This window comes from Achroia grisella, unplaced genomic scaffold (assembly GCF_030625045.1).
Source record: "Achroia grisella isolate CSIRO2021 unplaced genomic scaffold, CSIRO_AGI_Agris_v1 utg1062, whole genome shotgun sequence".
NCBI lineage: Eukaryota > Metazoa > Arthropoda > Insecta > Lepidoptera > Pyralidae > Achroia > Achroia grisella.
This window is the reverse complement of record NW_026712566.1, coordinates 3,424,974-3,446,911: the sequence shown is the minus strand read 5'-3', so window position 1 is coordinate 3,446,911 and position 21,938 is coordinate 3,424,974. Positions and strand designations below refer to the sequence as shown.

General features: G+C 32.6%; 1 protein-coding gene across 1 annotated transcript in view; it reads right to left on the bottom strand.

The window, feature by feature from the left end:
* Positions 1-21,938, bottom strand: part of LOC131853481 (apoptosis-stimulating of p53 protein 2) — a 122,487-nt gene that overhangs the window by 27,184 nt on the left and 73,365 nt on the right. Inside the window, exon 4 of the mRNA XM_059204414.1 lies at positions 12,992-13,164. Coding sequence (XP_059060397.1) covers positions 12,992-13,164 — 173 coding nt within the window. The remainder of the gene's footprint in view (positions 1-12,991; positions 13,165-21,938) is intronic.

Sequence of the window (21,938 nt, the reverse complement as noted above, 5' to 3'; positions counted from 1 at the left end):
TTTGTTTGGTTGTGTCGGTCTGGGTGTTTTCTATATATATTATATAAGTATTTACAAAATAAAATATCTAAATATTTACATCAGTTACCTAGTACATACCCATATCACAAGCTCTGTTTACCGTGGGACTAGATAGCGTTGTATGATTTGTACTTAGATGTTTTTATTATATCAAAGAGAGAAATCTTTACTTACAAATTACACCTACACTAAACTCTACGTCACTCCACAATTAGTTCACCATCACTAAGCACTATTTGTTGATATCACTATAGTGTACTTATGGCCTCTATAACACTAAGGGCAGTGTGTCACACCTATAACACTAAGGCAGTAAGGGCAGTGTGTCACTAATAGAGATACATCTTGAATGTAGCGACTAGTACTAAATAATTAGTGTACGAATCAGAATGTTGGCAGTCGCCAAGTAGATTTAGGTTGATGACGTATTGTTATATACAGGGTGCTGTGTTATTTTGTTATGTGGAATCAGAGCGCAAATGATTGCAAGTGGCAATAAAGTACTACAAACTTGTATACTATCGTAAGAGAAAATATATCTTATATACAGGCTGTTGTATTAACTGCATGTTATTCTGGAAGAGGTTTCAGAAACCAATTAAAAATGGTAATAATATAGGTAATATACAAAATAATAATAATAATAATCTCAGGACAATTCACACAGCGCCATCTAGACCCAAGTTAAGCTAGCTACAGCTTGTGTTATGGGTACTAGATAACTGATACATATACATAGATATTTCTTTTTGTTAATACATACATATTATACATAGAAAACACCCAGACCGATACAAACAATCATACTCATGAATACAAATGTTTGTGCCGTGCGAGGAATCGAACCCGCGACCACCGGTCGTAAAGCGGTGTGCTTGACCACCGAGGTCGTCATACTAAAAATGTTTATACTACCGTAAGGAATATTATCAAAAGATTATCTTGGTTTTATTTTCAATAATCTATTTGGTATTTATTGACTTTTATGTAAAAAAAGATGAGCAAGTGTGGGCTAATCTTTGAAAGAGATCTCTTCCAGCTAACCTAAAACTATAACAGTGGAAGTAAGTAGCGGAAGAAAATTATTTATACTTAGTTATAAACCTTTCAATGTTTAAATTTTCGTGTTGAATATTAATATTATTAACCGAGTCTTAACACGAATAATTTTTAAAACGTCGATTGAGGTTATTTGCCTTTCTTTTTTGTCCTACTCTAATGGTGTTGGCTGCAGCTGGCCTTTACAGCTTTACCAGACGATAGGGGCAAGTGCAGATGGCACTCCAAACCCGCAGAAGGACTTATGGAGCGGCTGAAGGCCAACACCCGCCTGACGGATATGACTTTATCCTGAGCGCTAGGGGTTCGTACCTAGTTACATACCATCGTAATTTCGATCCCCGTTTGAATTGGACGGGCGATCGATACAATTATTCGTGTTTAGACCCGGGTATAAATAACCTAAATTTTCTAAAATAGAAATCTATGTTATTTGTGATCAACCCCTATTCCAATAGTTTTATTGCAATATTACTAATAATATACTGTATTGTATTCCAACGATATAATCCTAGTAACTTCGTCTGACGGGGGCTTAGAAAATTAGGTTAGATCGGGCAGGTAATCAATTACTTAGACAGATTAGCAGAGTCTAGTCTATGTGAACTAGATTTTAATAACCTGTATGGTGCATTTGAGATGTAAGAATAGAAGTTACGTCTATAAATTATGTCACACATTAAAGAGGAGAGGTCAACAAAATCCCTACGAGCCAATATTTTCTTCCATGCTAACTTAAATTCATAAAATAACTTAACTGTTATTCACGCTCCCGAACTAAGTTGTACATATGAAAATACTTAACCTAATCCGATTAAACTTAGCTTCCTTTAAATTCACACATCGTACGCAAACGCTGGTTTCATATCAAATTGTACCAGACGCTTAGAAATTTGTAAGAGGTTAACCTCAGAACAGTATGAAAAGTTCATGCTATACATTACGTTCTATCTCTGCTAAACTCCCACTGAGACAATTAGAGTTTTCCTTTACGTTTGAACTGTTTGAAGTGACGTACATTGCGGGGCGTGCATGAGTTGTTACGTTTTATAACCATTGTGATGAATACTTGCAAAAGTTAAATTCATATCAGTTGAAGTTCACAAACGACAGGAATATGTGATGAGATATTATGATTGACGTGCCTCGTTACCAAGTATTTTGTAAAAATGCTCTTAGCATTTTTAATGCTTTCCTTCAGCGATTTTGTTAATTATCCTCAACTAGTTTCTGCGTAACTTCGTCTGCAACACACTTGATATTTATCATTATAATTCACCCATACATAATACCTTATTAAATTATAGTCTTTTAATTATCACATTACAGCTGATATAAATCTGTATAAGTAACTTTGAGTAACCCTATTAGAGGTAAGAAGAATTCATACTTCTTGGCTCCACTGAAAATCAGCGCTGTAGTGATACACTGCAGCACCAGCTGAGTGGAGGCCCTTTATCTCATAGCGAAATTTTAGTTTTTAAGTTTCCATTTTTTTACTCTGTATTATGATGCTGAATAAATGATGATGATTATTATTATATTAATCATTATCTGCTTCTTCCTTATCCCATTTATTTGTGGTCGGCGTAATATGTTTTTCTCTTTCATTCATCCCTGTTCGCAGTCATCTCGTTATTTACTCCCTTTCTCACTATATCATCTTTCACACAGTCCATCCATCTTTTTTTCGGTCTTCCTCTGCCTTTATAACCATCCACATTCATATAACACCTTCCTTAGGATATGATCTTCAAGACTTCATATTAATGGTAATGATTAATATTATAGTGACAATGCTCTGCTTGTGGTTTCACCCGTGTGAAATTTATAGCGAGTTATTCTGATGTATAAGCTATATTACTGTAAAGTTTCATAAAAATCCGTTCAGTAGTTATTGAGTTAAAGAGTAACAAACATCCATCCATCTCCATAAAGGTATATAAGACGAAAGTTTGCGAGTATGATGCGTAGATAACCATACACACAAACTTCGACGTGTATAATATTAGTAAGATATTCATTATTATAATATAACTAATTGACTCTGCAAACATTGTTATGTCATATAAATTAAAGTACTAATATCGCATAAAATAGGGGTTGACGGGTAAAAAAGTGAAAATTTATGGTTGTATATATATATTTTATGATTCCAAATCATAACTGGGCGTTAGGGAAAAACTTTGACGTTCATAAGCGGCTAAAATGTCCAACATGAATAAATGATTATTGAACTTGAATTTGATTAAATATAAAAGAAATCTTTGTTTAAAAATAAATTGTGTAAATGAATTGAATTTGAATTTGATTAAATATAAAACAAACCTCTTGTTTAAAAATAAATTGTGTAAATGAAAAATCTTGATCTTGTTTTATCTAGGTGTATTGTTCAAAATCACACACTAATTATTTTTTACAGATTACATAAATTACTTTTTTCTTTTTTTCTTAATTCTCGTCCTGGCACATAACAATGACGAAAAAGGTTGAATATATATATGTATATTAATTAAACACTCTAATACTCAGAAGTAGGATATGTATTGAGATTTTTTTTTATTACTGCTTAATTAAATAGTTCTTATAACAAAGTTTGTTTAGAACATAAAAATAGAGCGCACAATCGAGTTCAATAACAGCTATGTTGCAATCTATTTGGATCGCAAACGGGCACGTATCTATGTGTATCTATAATGTATAATGTATACTTATATGAAAAACATATAAGCATACATATTATACTGTTTTAAATTTGATGCGGTCATTATTTATACGTATAGCTGTATCTGCGAGTTGTCCGCGTGGACTTAACTTTTGTTTTTGTTGTAACTGGCTAATCAGATATGTATTTTATATTCTAAATTTGTATTTGAATTTATAGTTCTTTTATATTACATTCTTGTTTTTGATACTTCAATTAATTCTTTCTGTTGTCAATATGTGAGGTCTCTATTATTAATATATTTTCTCCGTTTACCTAGTCTTCTTTCTTATTACTACAACAATTTTTCTAAAATAAAACTAGCCTAAGTCACTCCTTATTACATCAGATACCTGCCAAAAAAAGTCCCGTCAATATCGGTCCAGCCATTTCAGATTAGCCGGAACAAACAGACAGAGAAAAATTGTAAAAAATGTTATTTTGGTGTATGTACCGTATTTATATTCATATGCATGTAGTAAAAACGGTTATTTCAATATTACAAACAGACACTCCAATTTTATTTATATGTATATATGTATAATATGTACTTATAGTATGTGGCCATTAGTAGCCTGAATTAAATAAATAAATAAATAAAATGACGACGACTTTATATATATATATACCTACTTACAAAATAGGGGTTCAAAACATATCACTTTATTTGCCATTTTGCAGTCGTAAAACGGCGAGTAATGGTGATTTGTAATTATAGAGGTTAATTGTTGCTTCGTGAGGGTTCTTTAAGGGTTATTTATTTATGGTTAAATTAAAGTCAACCAATCATAACGAATAATATGTTTTTCTAACGAGGAAATATAAGAATACACACTATTGTTTTGCTTACAACAAACATGTCATTGTAAAAAAAACATATTTTATGGGAAAGATAAAACTTTAAATTTGTAGAATCAAATATTTTTCTTTAACAATTGAAGTTTTAATGTGTAGTTGCTACAGATTTTTATCTTATCTCTCTCAAGCCAATTGTATCCCAATTGCAGAATATTGATTTAGTAATAAAAATATAGAACTTCTTTATTTTAAGTTGGTTATAACCAACGCTCTCCAATAGAGTTATTATACATATATTAATATATTATATTATTTAAAAATTAATACAAAAAACTTTTTTAATTTTAGTCAGGTACAACCTGTCTCTCCATTAAAGAATATTTTGTAAAAAAAATACACACAGATACTCCTTTATTTCAAGTTGGTTAAAAATATGTTTACAAAAAGGTCTAAATGTAGGGTAATCTAATTCAGTAATAGCTGAAGAATTTTATTATTTGTTAATTTTGTAAAAAAAAAGCGACTGACAATATCATCTTTATTTGTAATAGGTTAAAAATATCTTTTACAAGAATTTGTAAATGTGGGGTCATCTCATTCAGTAATAGCTGACGAATTTTTACATTTGTTAATTTTGTAAAAAAAAGCGACTCATAATATCATCTTTATTTGTAATACATTAAAAATATCTTTACAAGAAGGTCTAAATGTAAAGTCATGTAATTCAGAAATAGTTGAAGAATTTTGTTATTTGTTAATTTTGTAAAAAAACAACTCACAATATCATCTATATATGCAATAGGTTAAACATATGTTTACAAAAAGTCATGTAGTTCAGTAATAGCTGAAGAATTTTATTATTTGTTAATTTTGTAAAAAAAAAGCGACTGACAATATCATCTTTATTTGTAATAGGTTAAAAATATGTTTACAAGGTCTGAAGGTAGGGTCATCTAATTCAGTAATAGCTAGCGAATTTTATTATTTGTAGGAATCACGACACGACCACCGTTTGCTATCGGACAGTGATAAGGGATGAATCCCTGACAGGGGACTGCCAGTCCGCTTGGAATAGTGTGCCAAGTTTGTAATACTGGAATTCTTAGGTTGTCCATCTTGTGCATTATTCACTAAGCAATTAACACGACGTTTTATAAGAGATGGCATCGCTCTTATAAGAATTGAACTATAATACAATAGAATAGAATAGATTAGAATAGAATATAAAAGCATTTATTCAAATAAACTTACATTGAAGCACTTTTGAATAGTCATAACATTTTTTTTTTTTTAATCTAGCGCTCATTCGGAATGCTGTCTCATCACAAGAAGAACAAGCAAGAAACTTGTGTGTTGCTCTTTTAAATAATTTATTCTTACTTACAATTTAAGTTTAAGTGTGTGAATACAAACCAACAATTAGCACTAATTCAATGAAATAATAAAATAGATCTATGTAATTGTTCTAAAAATGTAGAGCTTCCAACATTAAAATGAAACTTTTGTTTATTTATTTATTCTTTTGCGCAAAAATGTATTTGGGGGACTTAATGCCTGATGGTATTCTCTACCAGTAACCATCGAGTTGATTAGAGATAATAATGAATAAAATATACTAAATATATATTTAATAATTAATATTATAATTTTGTTGTATGTTGTCTATAGTTACAACAATTATTTAAGGTTTCTGTCAATTATGTCAGTTTTCGGAATGAGAGAAATTCTATTATACACAAAAAATTTAGATGTATTAGAAATACATCTCCTATATTATATCTGTGTATTACATTCATCATCATCATCATCATCGCAGCCCGGAAGACGTCCACTGCTGGACATAGGCCTCCCCCAAAGATCTCCTCGATGATCGGTCCTGCGCTGCTCGTATCCAATGCCTTCCAGCGATCTTGACCAGATCGTCGGTCCATCTTGCTGGAGGCCTTCCTACGCTGCGCTTCCGGCTCGTGGTCGCCTTTAGGACTTTACTGCCCCAACGGCCATCTGTCTTACGAGCTATGTGCCCTGCCCATTGCCACTTCAGAGTCGCAATTCTTCGGGCTATGTCGGTCACTATGGTTTTTCTGCGGATCTCCTCATTTCTGATTCGATCACGCAGAGTAACTCCGAGCATAGCCCTATTGCCCTCTGAGTGACTCTAGCTTGTTGATGGGGCCCATAGTTAGCGACCACGTCTCTGTTCCGTAAGTCATCACTGGCAACACACATTGGTCGTAAACCTTCGTCTTGAGACACTGCGGAAATTTGGACGAAAAGATATATCGGAACTTCCCGAACGCTGCCCATTCGAGTTGGATTCGACGATTGACCTCTTTCTCGAAATTGGTGTATTACATTAAACAATAATTAAATAAGTACACATATATACATATATATATATATACACATCTTATAGCTTGTGTTATGAGTACTATATAACTGATAGAAATACATAGATTTTTTTTTTATTTACATTGTTTTAAGCATCAATATTTTACAAAACCATTAAAGACTCTTAAGGTCATTTTTATCGTAACTAGCTGCGCCCAGGGTCCATAGTGCTCTTCATTACATAGTATAAAACAAAGTCGTTCTCGCTATCTGTCCCTATGTATGCTTAAATCTTTAAAACTACGCAACGGATTTTGAAGTGTTTTTTCAATAAATAGAGTGATTAAAGAGGAATTGCGCCTTTGGTCCATAGTGCTCTTCATTACATAGTATAAAACAAAGTCGTTCTCGCTATCTGTCCCTATGTATGCTTAAATCTTTAAAACTACGCAACGGATTTTGAAGTGTTTTTTCAATAAATAGAGTGATTAAAGAGGAATTGCGCCTTTGGTCCATAGTGCTCTTCATAATATAGTATAAAACAAAGTCGCTGTCGCTGTCCGTCCCTATGTATGCTTAAATCTTTAAAACTACGCAACGGATATATAATATATATATATATAGAGTGATTAAAGAGGAATTGCGCCTTTGGTCCATAGTGCTTCATAATATAGTATAAAACAAAGTCGTTCTCGCTATCTGTCCCTATGTATGCTTAAATCTTTAAAACTACGCAACGGATTTTGAAGTGTTTTTTCAATAAATAGAGTGATTAAAGAGGAATTGCGCCTTTGGTCCATAGTGCTTTCATTACATAGTATAAAACAAAGTCGTTCTCGCTATCTGTCCCTATGTATGCTTAAATCTTTAAAACTACGCAACGGATTTTGAAGTGTTTTTTCAATAAATAGAGTGATTAAAGAGGAATTGCGCCTTTGGTCCATAGTGCTTCATAATATAGTATAAAACAAAGTCGTTCTCGCTATCTGTCCCTATGTATGCTTAAATCTTTAAAACTACGCAACGGATTTTGAAGCGAATTTTTTTAATAGATAGAGTGATTCAAGAGCAACGTTTATATATATAATACATGTACACCCGTGCGAAACCATGGCAAGTATAATAATATTACATCAACCATAATTATAATATTACGGAATGCAAAATAAATAGATAATGATTTCTAACAGTCAGTATGCGAACAGAAATAGTTCTAATCGACATATAGTATGTACAAATGAATAACGTTAAGAGCATGCCTTTGTGGGCAATAGAGGCTCCGACTTGACCATCGAGCTTTGAAAGTCACTCGCACTTTCGACGTCCGAAATACAAGAGGCCGATTGTTCGTTATTTATAGAGTACTTAACTACGGCTCTACTAGAGCCACCTTTCCCGAGAAAACCCTGTGAGGAAGCTGAAGAATTGACGTGGTAATCCTGTTCAGGGTGTAATTAAGCTGAGAGTTCTGAGAGGTATTATTTGGTATTGTTTTTAGTATTAATGTTATATTTAATAATAATAATAATCTTAGGATTCAAATACAATTCACACTGCATCATCTAGACTGAAGTTAGGCTAGTTAACGCATGTGTTATGAGTACTAGATAACTGGTACAAATACATAGAAAAATTTTTTTTGGTAAATACATACATATTATACATATAAAACACCCAGACTGAGTATACTCAACAATAAAAATGCTTGTATCGTGCGTGGAATCGAACCCACGACTATCGGAATTAAGGAGGTGTCCTAAACCTTAGCTTAGCTTGGGACTGACAGATGGCGCTGTGTAAATTATCTAGGAATATTTTTATTGCTGCTGTCTCATTTTCTCAGATTTTGCTGTTTTTTTACGCTTTTACGCGTTATTATTACAGTAAACAAAATTTAAATTTAAATAATCATCAAAATTAATTAGGATTTTAATGATTCGTTTTAGTTGTCTGTTAATGAATTTAGCGATAAGGCCGCGTTTTCTAAAATAGGCATCTTTACAAAGTGTACGTTATATATACTTTTTTACGGCGCTATAAAATGTTTTATTATTATGATTCTTTTTGCTCATATCATTTTCGTTCACGATTGAAGTCGTTTTTTGTGAAATAAAATCTTGAATATATTCACTACTAGCATTTAACCGTGACTTTGTCTGCGTATTTATGACTGAACGAGCCTATGTTTTTAATTTTGTATGTTACATAACCTAATTGAGGATTAATAATGAGATGCCTCAAATAAACAATTAAGTTGTCTGAAATAATAGGACAGAATATTCTTCCCCAGAAAAGGAAAAAGAACTGTACTATACATATAATAAAATTGGAACAGAACTGATGTCTATACACAGCAGATATAAAACAAAACTCTTATACGGTGGTCATTGTTAGAGCAAGAGAAACCAGAAACCCCTAAAATATGGTCAGTTCAAGAGCGCAGTGCAATGGCTGGCTCATCCGTCATACTCGTGAACGAGTGCTGCTTGTAGGGACTGGGCTGCTCTTACCACTACGACTGATTTAATCATATTGTATATTTATATTTGACCCAAAAAAAATTGTGCTGGTTGGTAGTTTGTATTCACACGTTTCGACTTGTAAATGTAAACTTACAAGGATTATTTAAAAGAGCAACACACAAATTTCTTGCTCGTTCTTCTTGTGATGAGACAGCTTTCCGAACGAGTGGTAGATAAAAAACAAATTGTTATGACTATTCAAAAGTGTTTAAAAGTGTTTAAGTTTATTTGAATAAATGATTTTCTATTCTATTCTATTCAGATCTAATTTCAGAACATTTTATTTCATAATTGTTTGTATCAATAAAAGTAAATATAACGAGCGAAATGTGAACATGTCAAGTGTTGTAATATGTTTTCTACAACATCGACAATTAAGAATGCCTCTGACAACTCCATCCGGGATAAAAGTCGTTAAGATATGCCTTCATGTTTTGATTCTAAATAAAATATATACAAATCTTGACTGGAAGAAATCCCTCATTTGGGAGTCTCAAGTCCGCCATTGAACATTATTTCTTAAGACCATTGTATACTGTTACTTTAAATGTATTTACTGTACAATAAAATTTTACTATCAAGACAATAAATTTTCACCAATGTATTGTAGAAATTTAACTTAAAATATATTTTATTTTTTTTTACCAATAAATATCGTATTTTGTCGCAGCGAAAAAGGTATCTTATTCTATGCGAACCAATAGCGCTCAATGGAATGAAATGGATATAAAAGAAAAGTAGGGATTTGTTATTAATATTATTGTACCAAACCGCTTACTTAATATAAAATTTGCAACTGCATTAACAAACAAAATACAAATTTTGAAAAACCAACTTTCATTATAAAACCTCAAGGTACATTTTACAATTTCATAATTTTTATTTATCACAGTTTATTATTGAGCGTCTGAAATGTCAATTATATTCCTTCAAATTCTTCTACTTGGTTCCACTGTAGACGGTTTTTTTAAAAGAAAAATCAAGCCAACGAAAAGGGTACGGTCTCACTGAACGGAAAAAGCGCGAACTTCAAAGGAAAACGCAATAAAAACGGACCACTCAACAAAGGCAATTTACTTCAAAGAATCCCCACAGTTAAATACTTGACGTAACTTAGTCATATTACTTACCAAGTTGAGTGCGAAAATAAAATATACCAATTAGTTAAACCCGAAAATGATATTCTTTTTAATATTAGTCACTTTTCTTTACATTGTTACCGTTGTTTCATAACTCAAAATATCTTTATTTATGTAGGTCTATTACAGACTCTTATGATATGTCAAATCTACCGTCCGTTCGGAATTATTACAAGATGAAAAAAAAGCTAATTGGTTAGAGACCATCTGATAGAAACAGATGGACAAGACAATCTTACATATAGAAATTTTAGTAATACATTATAACAAAACAGTTTAACTTGTATGGCTGAATTTGTATTAATTGCAAAGATTATATTATGACAATATGCATAGAAAACTCCCAGATCGGTACCGGTGTTTGTACCGTGCGAGGAGTCGAACCCTCAACCATCGGATGTAAGGTGGTGTGCCTAAACCGTGAGACCGATGTTATTATAAGAGATAAAATAAACTTGGTTATTTTAGTACCGAAATATTTTCTGATATGGGCATTATTCATTCATTTATAGTTTAAGAGCTGTGCTCTTGTCGGTCGAGCTCCCGCCACCTTCCACGAACTTCTATCAGTCTTTTTAGCTGTTGATACGACATGACTCCAACTTTTTCTTTGACTTGCTTGATATAGCTGTGTCTTTGTCTTCCCCTTCCTCTTTTTCCATCAAATTTTATTTCGATAATATTATTAATAATCAAGTGCCCAAAATTTTTCTCCGCCTATTCTCAATAACATGAGCATTATACGGTTTCAATATTTTTCCCAATGTTTTATTGACTTAACATTCAGCAATATTACGATATGGGCCTTCTTAAATATACTATACTAGCTTTTGCCCGCGGCTTCGCTCGCGTTAATTTATCCCCTTAGGGGTGGAATTTATCAAAATCCTTTCTTAGGAGATGCCTACGTTATAGTAGCTTTATGCATGCAAAGTCTTCGCCCGATCAGTTTAAAACTGACACAGTTTCATACAAACTTTCATCCCCTATTTTATCCCCTTGGGGATAGAATTAATCAAAATCCTTTCTTAGCAGATGCCTACGTCATAACATCTAACTGCATGCCAAATTTCAGCCCGATCCGTCTAGTGGTTTGGGCTGTGCGTTGATAGATTACTATGTTAGTCACCTTTGAATTATATATATAGATAGTAAGATATAATCTGACAATTCGATACTAAATACCTTACAGAGTCCGAAATAAAATGACGTAGACATTATCAGGGGAACAACAGCCCTATTAAGTTCCAAAGTGCGGTTATTGTCCATAATTAATTATAAGACCACAACTGAGAAGTTTCAATCGTTTCTTTTGAGAGCGACCGTTGCTAACTGCGAAACCAGTGGTGTAATTAAGATGAACACTTTAATTTGTTCCGTTCTTTGTTAATGAGTATTAATGAGGTTTAGTTGCCATTAATAAGGGTATAATTGGAACCGTCCAATTAGACACATTCACTGTGAATTTTGAAGAGATTCGAGAAGATTTGGAAACCTGAAGTTTGTCGATTATTGCCAATGGTAACGGAAAATTGTTCTTTATGTACAATAGATCAAGAAGTTCACGGCTGTCTGACAGTCATCATTAACATCCAATTAGTGCTTTAGTGCTAAGCATGGGCATCTCCTCGTAAGAGAAGCATATACTTTATTATTTGACGGCCACAGTGCCGTTTTACTTCCGATAGTTGCAGTTTATACTGGTCTGGGTGTATGTATATTATGTATGTACAATAGTTATACATGTAATTATATCAGTTGTCTACCCATAACACAAATTCTGCTCGACTAGATGACGCTGTGTCAATTGTCCAGGGATAAAAGAAGTTACAACGTACACCCAAATTACTTACGGTTTTACACATTTACATTTACATACATATTTCTGAGTTCAATTTATGTTTGGAAAAGATTTCTTCTTTAATTTTAGAAACATACTTATCAGATACCAAAAGCTATTGGTCAAAAAGTAAACCATCTAAATTAATCTAGATTTCAATGTATATAATAGAATTCAAGTAAATTTTAACTATAATACCTACACTAGATACTTCTTTCATTTGAAGAACATTACAAGTGCTAAATTGAATACTTATTAGAAACTAAAGATCAAAAATAAACCCTTTCCGTGGATTCCCCGTCAAATTCAAACGAGAATCGAAATTACGATGGCTTGACGGCTCAAGCCACCGTAATTTCGATTCAAAGGTTCGAACCCCTGACGATGCCTTTAAACTAAAATCGTAATCGTCAGGCTGAATTTGGCCTTAAGCTGCTCCATAAGTCCTTTCACAAGTTTGAAGTGCCATCTGCACTCACCACCTATCATCCGGTGAGGCTGTAATAGCCATCTACGGCCAACAGTATTAGAGTAATCCGGAAAAAAACTAGTTTTCAATCTTATTAAGATTACTCACCATAAGCTCCCGGCGGAGTTTGTCCAGCTCATGAGCGGAGGGCGGCGCAGGCTGAGTGCGCCCTCTCCTCAACTCCTCGAGCTGCCGCGTCAGCTCTTCCACTTTGGCCACCGCCACAGACAGTTCTTTCTCCTTCTCATTGAATAGCGCTCGTATCGACTCTAGGTCACTTGCTGTGGACAAAATAAGATAATGTTAATACGGTAAATTATTGTCCTTGTGGTTTAAATATGCGAAGTTTCACGTTGAAGAATCCATTTGGATTCTTTTATACTTTTCTGTTTAGTATACATTATTATTTATTTATTTATATACACACTATCCTTACAGGCATATGCCCAATACAACAGTGCAACAATTAATATGTTTAATTAGGTATTAACTCTTGACGTTTTGACCACCTTGTGACTACAGCTAGTGTAAACTAGTCGAAAGATTTAGAGATCAAAGAGATGAACTTTAGTTTCACTATGTGGAAGCCGTGTCCATCGTGTGACAGAGAAATAAACTCCGAGATCCGATTAACCATTCTCATATTGAAAACGAAATTTTTCTGTTACCTGTTTGTTAACAATCTTAATTACATTGTGAATATTCAGTACAGAATCATAACATGGTCTTTCAATGTCAGCCTATCAGCAAACTGTAAATCACTTATCGATATATGCACAAAGTACCAAGAAATTCCGAAAAGAAAATTGTCATATTATTGTATCACGATAGTGGTAATCAAGCATACGGCTCCTCTGATGGTAAATTATTACTATAGCTTATGGACGCCTGAAACATAAGAGGTAAAGAAACTCTTTCTCTCTTCCCTTAGTCTCATTAATATGATGTGATAAAAGCAACCGAAGGACGCAGGCAATGAAATGGTAGAAATATATCTGATTTCCCGAAAAACTGACTACGAAAGGTGCTTTAGTAATGAATCAAACCCGTTTCATAATAAGAGGAAATAGTCTATCTTGTCTTATCTTAGAGGAATTTCAAGTTACAACTGAATAATTTAAACACGCTATGTGCTAAAACAAAATGGCATTTTACTGCACAGCTGCGCCCCGTTTGTAGATGGCTTTTCTGGTACAGAATAGAATAATATGGTTCTAATTATACAAAAGACTGGGCTTATGTCCGAGACGACGGGACGTTTTAGTTTTCCACAATTAAGGATAGACTATAAGTAAAAATTAATGAATTAGAGAGATGCTTGTTTGTTACAGCAGAGTTTTACACAGTTTTGTTTATTACAGCAGATCGCAGGGATAGAAGTGATATAAGACAAAATATATAAAAAGAACTCTAATATTTTAAATATGGATAAATGAATATAAAAACTGCCAGTGACTCTTATGGTAGGTCTAACATTATAAGGACACTAAATTTACTTAACAACTAATGGAAAATGACTCTAGAAATTTAGCATGTAATTTGGAGCTGCTGAGTATGTATTTTGTTGTTTAAATGTTCATTTTATTGCTTTTGTTTATGTTCTAAAATATTTTACTGTGGTTTTTCTATTAGTAGACTTTACCGCAAACGCTTAATTCGTTTCCAAAATTGTATTCCGTTTTAAAGATGTACCAAATATTGAAATTACCTAGGTAATTTACTTATTATTTTTAGGGTAAATGTATTGCTAAGCTAAAGACTATCATACATTGCTATAATTTCACTCTCTCTTGCATTTTATCTCTCAGGTATCTCTCACGTGAAAATACTTTAATAATGCCGGTTTATTATTGTAAGTATTAAAAGTTAGATCTATAGTTAATTCGCTATGTAGTTAAGAGTCTAGAAAAACTATTAAAAAACTCGTTTCTAACTCATTTGAAACGATAATGTACAAGATTGTAACAAGACAGACTAATACTTAAATATTAGATGAATGTTAGAGTCTGTTTATAAATAGAATGTACCTACATTTGAGTAGATTTGGTTCAGTATTATGCCTATCAGGAAGGCGCCTCGTATAACCTTAACATATTCCTTTATACCTCTGGCCGAAGTCAATTTCTTTGTCCCAATCAGCTAGTGGCCGTCAAATGTGGCTTTGGGTATCCTATTACGTGACTAGTTTTTGGAAATTCCAAACAAAATGTGCCTAGTCAAGGGAAAGTATTAATTAATAGATTGTCTAGGTATATTTTCTTTCTTGCTTAAAAAAGCAAGGAAAATATACTAATATTATAAATAATAGTAATAAGAAATTCAATTGAGTTTCTTACCAGTTCTTCCCAATTCAATCTGTCTACTAGTTCAGTAGGTAGGGAAAAAATGTAATATAAAAATTTTGAGGTTAAAGTGTCCTATATGAGTAAATGATTTTTGAATTTGAATTTGTAAATCTAGACAATCTTGTTTAACAAACACTAGTAGTTTTATCATTACAAAGAAATCAAGAATAAAGTAAGAAAACGTAATTTTAATAAATATCTGATGGCACTATATACGCACGCGTATCATATAAATTTAAACAAATAAAAAATTGATAAGATTAAGCAAGTTACATAGAATTCATTACAAGAATCCATGTAATATATAATTATCGTGTTATAGTGTTTGGTAATAAAACTCCTCCGAAACGGCTTGACCGATTCTTATGAAATATTGTGTGTATATTCAGTCGAGCCGAGAATATAACGTAAACTACTTTTAAGTAGTACTTAGTGGTAAGGGAGCGCACCAAAATATATTTTTCATTTTTTGTTTAATCTTTTTTATTCAATCAAAAGTTCATGTTCAGTCTATAATGAAATTTATTTGTTTTTGTGTGTGTCCAGAATGTACAGTCTAAGCAAAAACTAACAGAGTTTCCATCGGCATTGACCCTCTGAAATTGATTTAACTAGCTCTCCGTCTTCCCGTGCCTAATCTAATGTACGGAACCCTTTTTCTCTGATGCCCGCCTAAAAATGTTTGATTCATATCAGATTCCTGGAACTAAGAGTCGATTTTGAGGTTACATTCTTATTATTTCAACAAACAATTGTTCTTTATACTTCTCTGATTTCTATTCACTTAATGATTTAACAAATTAACGCACCCAGATCGTAATCTCAAAATACTTTTTTTTAAATCAATACGTTTTACGACTTTGGATGTCATTAAATCAAGGGGGCCAAGATGGCGATCTAATAGTTCTTTTTTTAAATACATTTTACTACACTAGATGTATGAAATTTGTTTGAATTTGTTGTGTATACTCGTGTGTAGAGAATATATCCCGATTTACTTAAATCTATTCAGATAAATAAATATTTATTCAACAAATTTAAATATACCACTTCTGAATCTGATAACATATACATACGTATATTTTTATTACACTGTATTTACTCCTAGAAATATTAAATTTATGTGAATATTTCCGTTTTTTTTTTTGTAAATGAATGAATATAAAAAAAATTGCGGTTTTCTACAAATAAACAGATATATATAATCATAAATACAAACATTAATACTATACGAGAATTGAATCTGATACCTTTGCAAAATCAATATGATATTCTCAACCGCTATACGTGCTCGTTAAACAGAATAAAAATATACATTCACGTATTCATTGCCGCTAACAACAGTGAAATGTGAACAAGTTTAATGAACAGAATGTCACTGGTGGCAGAGCACAACAATTTGTATTGCGAGCTCAAAGAAACATTCCACATTCATTGCTACGCTGCCAAAAGACACAGTAATAAGAATATAAGAACAGAAAGAAGTCAGAATTCATACGAATACATGAACGGCAAGAAGCAGGGCCCTCGTCCCCACTGGGCACACTGGGCACGTGCCTAGGGCCCCGCGATAGATTGGGGCCTCCTAGTCATGTCTAGTCCGTACTCCATTACCAAACGAAAACCGATAGCTACTCTACACTCGCCTGAAAATAAGTCTTAACAAATGCTTACCGAGTATAGTCAATTTGTCAATTTTCGATTTTGTTAATTTTTTTTTATAAATATCTTGTAAGAACTTGAACCCCTGATCATATAACGGCTTTTTAAAATTATTTTTGCCTGGTTTGTTTTGAAGGTAGGACATCCCCTTATGCATTTTTAAAGATTATCTCTAAACAGCCCTTTGGCTGTCAAAACTTTTTTTGACATGTTCAAAAATGACTGTCTGTTCTAACTGTTAGAATATATTAATCTCTATCTTTAAAGTAACTTACTCTGTACAACTTTTGTGTTCTCTGTTTATTTTTTTATCTATGATTCTTTTCTTTTAGGCAATAAAAGATGTCTTTTTGTTAAAATAAAGTACATAAGTATCTAATCATTTCATAATTATCAACACTAACAAAATACTGCTTTATTACAATGGTCATAGGGGCCCCGTTATCCTAATATGCCCAGGGCCTCTAATAGGTGAAAGACGGCCCTGGCAAGAAGTAAGAATTCATACGCGATGTCGCGTCCATAGCGCTTTCAAACGAGTTGAACAGGCTTCATTTTTATGTATTACAATTTTTTTGTTATATTATGTTTATGATACAATATAACGTTGTAGAATATTTTTAGATAGTAATGATTTTATTATATTACCTCTTAATATTAATTACGTCCGCATGGAATTAAAATAAATAATATTTAAAAAATAAAAGTAGTCAAGTTACTTATAAGATTAGCTATGTGCAAGTAAAAGTTCCGTTAAAAATGCTTCAGCGTTTCTGAGATTAGAAAAATAAATAGACTGTAATTTTTTTTATAATTTTTTTTTAATGTAATTACCGTATATGTTTTCATATATATTTATTTGAAAAACTTTTAATTTGATATTACAAACAGACACTTCAATTTTATTTATTTGTATGTAGATGTATTACCATGACTTAATACGTGTATAGAAATAGAAATAATCTTTATTCAATAAATTTTTTTAAAAAGAAAAAGTGTAATCCTTCTCATTTAAAATAAGTAATCATGTTGCTAAGTAAAAGCTGATATGTAACCTGCAACTGAATCAGATCGAGAATAAATTATATTTGCTGCTGTATATAATCCACTGAATATCTCCATCAGTAAATAATAATGTGTAATAAGCAGATCAAGGAAAAAGTTGGAGTCGTGTCGTATCAACAACTAAAGAGATTGATGGTGGATCGTGAAAAATGGCGAGAACTCCAGCGACAAGAGCGCTGCTCTTAAGTTATGAATGAATGAATAAAATATTTATTTATTTATTTACAAGTATTCACTTGTAAATAATAATAATAATAATTTCAGGACAATTCACACAGCGCCATCTAGACCCAAGTTAAGCTAGCTAGAGCTTGTGTTATGGGTACTAGATAACTGATACATATACATAGATTTTTTTTTAAATACATACATATTATACATAGAAAACACCCAGACCGATACAAACAATCATACTCATGAATACAAATGTTAGTGCCGTGCGAGGAATCGAACCCGCGACCATCGGTCGTAAAGCGGTGTGCTAGACCGCCAGACCACCGAGGTCGTCTGAATAAATAAATATATAATCTATAATATAATTTGATTAATAATTAATTAAATTGTAGGTGGCGTAACAAGAATTTTAAGAAACAGAACTATTGCCTGTTTTTCGTTGTTTTATTATATTTATATTGGAATATTTTTTCCAACATTCTTTTTCCTATACGTTAATACATATATTTAATAGTATATTTGAAAATATTAGCCTTTTTTCCAACCTGAATGAATCTTAAACACACATTTTTTTATTATTGAATTCGATAAAATTTATAATTAATAACCATGGACAATTAACACAGAGCAGAGCTTACAGTATGGGTACTACACAACTGATATAAATATCTACATACATTTTTATTTGTCAATACATAACATATAAAGAAAAAACCTAGACCGATACAGACAATCATACTCATAAATACAAATCTTCGCATCATGGGAATCGAACCCGCGACTATCGGAAGTTAACTTGTGTGTTAAACCGCTATACCATCGAGGTCGTCATATCGATCGATTATGAATCAATATATACATATAGTTAAACATAATTTAAAGTTGTCGGTAATATTGATTTTTCTGTCCGTATGCGTCACGGGGCGTGCCAACCGTGGGTTGGTACGGGTAAAGTCGATTTACATCTATTATGTACCAGCTTACAATGATTCCTTTATAGTTACCATACTTAGATACCAATTACATCAATATTCGATAGTTTATTTTCGTCCCGTTCGGGCGATATTACATTATCAAATATTGGATTAAAATTTTGGAATCTGAACTTGAGTTTCACTTATTTCAGTCACTAATATACTTTGTGAATAACATATATCTAGGTATATATGGCTATATATGTATAAGTAATAATAATAATAATAATATATTTATTTTTCTCCACAAAATCATACATATTATAGAGTGCTGCAAAGCCTTAGAGGCACGTAAAATTCTATGCAAAAATACAGATTTGTGGAGAACTGATGCCTGTACTAGGTATCCGAAGAACCTGTATCACGGGTCACCAGGTCCCCCCACTAAGTAGGTAAATTGAATACATCTTCTCAGTAACACATCTAATTGCAGACAAAGGACATTGACACACAGTACATCATTACATAGAACTATCTACAATATAAAGAACAAAACCGTTGTATTAATAATAAAAATTCGCGCAATGCAAGAACTGATACAAAAGCTTTAGATAAACACAAAAACATATGTTTGTACATAGAAAACACCATAGAAAATAGGCGTTTCGATTAAAGGCTAGTAAGGTATGACACGGTTCAGTACACCTAGTTACCGATAGTCGCAGATTCGATTCCGCGCACGGTGCGAACATTTGTATTAATGAGTATGATCGTTAGTATACCTGGGTCTTTTCTATGTGTATTAAATATCTATGTATAATATTTATATTAGCTGTCTAGTACCTATAACGCAAGCTCAGTTTAATTTATGACTAGATGGCGTTGTGTATTTTTTTATGAATGATAGTGGAATGGTGCACCCGCCTGCGCTAACACTTTACGTTGACGGGGCACCAGTGGAGGCTGATAAGATGACCATGAAGTCAGGTCAGTTAGCCCATCGTGACAAATTCACCAAGAATTTATCACGATGATGGAAATCCTCCCTCACCTCACCAATCACCCCTGGAAGGGCGCATGGCGGTCAACTTGACATTGCTAGCAAGTTATTAGTCCACATTACTAACAATCCCCCCCCTACAGGAAAATTCACCCCCCGTGCGAGTTGTTATTGTTATGGACGACCCCTAATTTAGTAATACGCCCACTATCGAAGTACTTATACATGTCTGTTCTATCAGGGTCCGATAAAATATTCTAATTATATCTACAAAGCGGTAAGTACATTATCGTACTCAAGTTTGAACTTGGAAATTTGGGTGTTATTAATTATTAATGACCTTTTAATTATTATTTTACAGCTGATATAAATCTGTATAAGTAACTTTGAGTAAGTAAATTAGACGTAAGAAGACTGGCTCCACTGAAAATCAGCGCTGTAGTGATACACTGCGGCACCAGCTGAGTGGAGGCCCTTTCAGCTCATAGCGAAATATTAGTTTATAAGTTTCCATAGTTTTACTCTGTACTATGATGCTGAATAAATGATGATGATTATTATTATATTAATCATTATCTGCTTCTTCATTATCCCATTTATTTGTGGTCGACGTAATATGTTTTTCTCTTCCATTCATCTCTGTTCGCAGTCATCTCGTTATTTACTCCCTTTCTCACTATATCATCTTTCACACAGTCCATCCATCTTTTTTTCGGTCTTCCTCTGCCTTTATAACCATCCACATTCATATAACACCTTCCTTAGGATATGATCTTCAAGACTTCATATTAATGGTAATGATTAATATTATAGTAACAATGCTCTGCCCGTGGTTTCACCCGCGTCCAATTTATAGCGTATTATTCTGATGTATAAGCTATATTACTGTAAAGTTGCAAAACGTTGTTTAGCCTTAAAATAAAAAATAAAAAATTAGGGGTGGACTACACCCCTAAATGTTAGGGACATTTAGGGGGATGAAAAATAGATGTTGGCCGATTCTCAGACCTACTCAATACGCTCACAAAATTTCATGAGAATCGGTCAAGCCGTTTCGGAGGAGTATGGGAACGAAAACTGTGACACGAGAATTTTATATATAAGATATTATGTTTATATATTTCAATATAATAGGTTTTTTTTTGCTCCTACCGCATTATTTTGGAGGAGTTTATTTTGTTATTGGTGCATATTGTAAGAACAGTGCTCAATTTTTTTTTTAATATACTTTGTATTTTAAACATGAGCATGAGTTCTCTTTTTGCTTTTTTTACATTATTTCGACATACTTATAAATATTCTCGAAACAAAATCAAACGTATTACTTTTTCAACTCCCCAATTTACAGAATAATCGAACCTAAACGAAATCTTCCCAATAACGTTGAGCCGCACCGAATGCGCTTATTTTATTATCTTTACGATGCTCATTCCAGGCTTTTGTTCCGAACAGATTTACTAAGTAATTGGATGTTTAGCCGACGCGAAGTAAAGGATATTTAGCCGGTTCGATATAAAATCGAATGCTTGAAATGTTTTAGGAACCGTTCACATTGAATGTATATACATTTTCTAAAAATAATCTACTCATCATCTAAAAAAAACGCAAGGCGGATGTACCTGACACAGGAATTGCTATGCTTACTAGATCAACCCAACACTATGTTATTGTAACCGAATAGTTTTTTAAAGAAATAAACCATTTTCACTTTTTTTTTTTTTCATTTCGGTACAACATTTTTACCAGCAATTTACATTTATAACAGGACAACTTTTACCTAAGACTTCATGTGTTTGAGATAAAAAGTCACCTATGTCTTTCTGAATAAAAAACTTCCAGTGGTCAAAGCGTATCAAAAAACACGTATTCTCGTATGTTTTTATTATATTTTAATT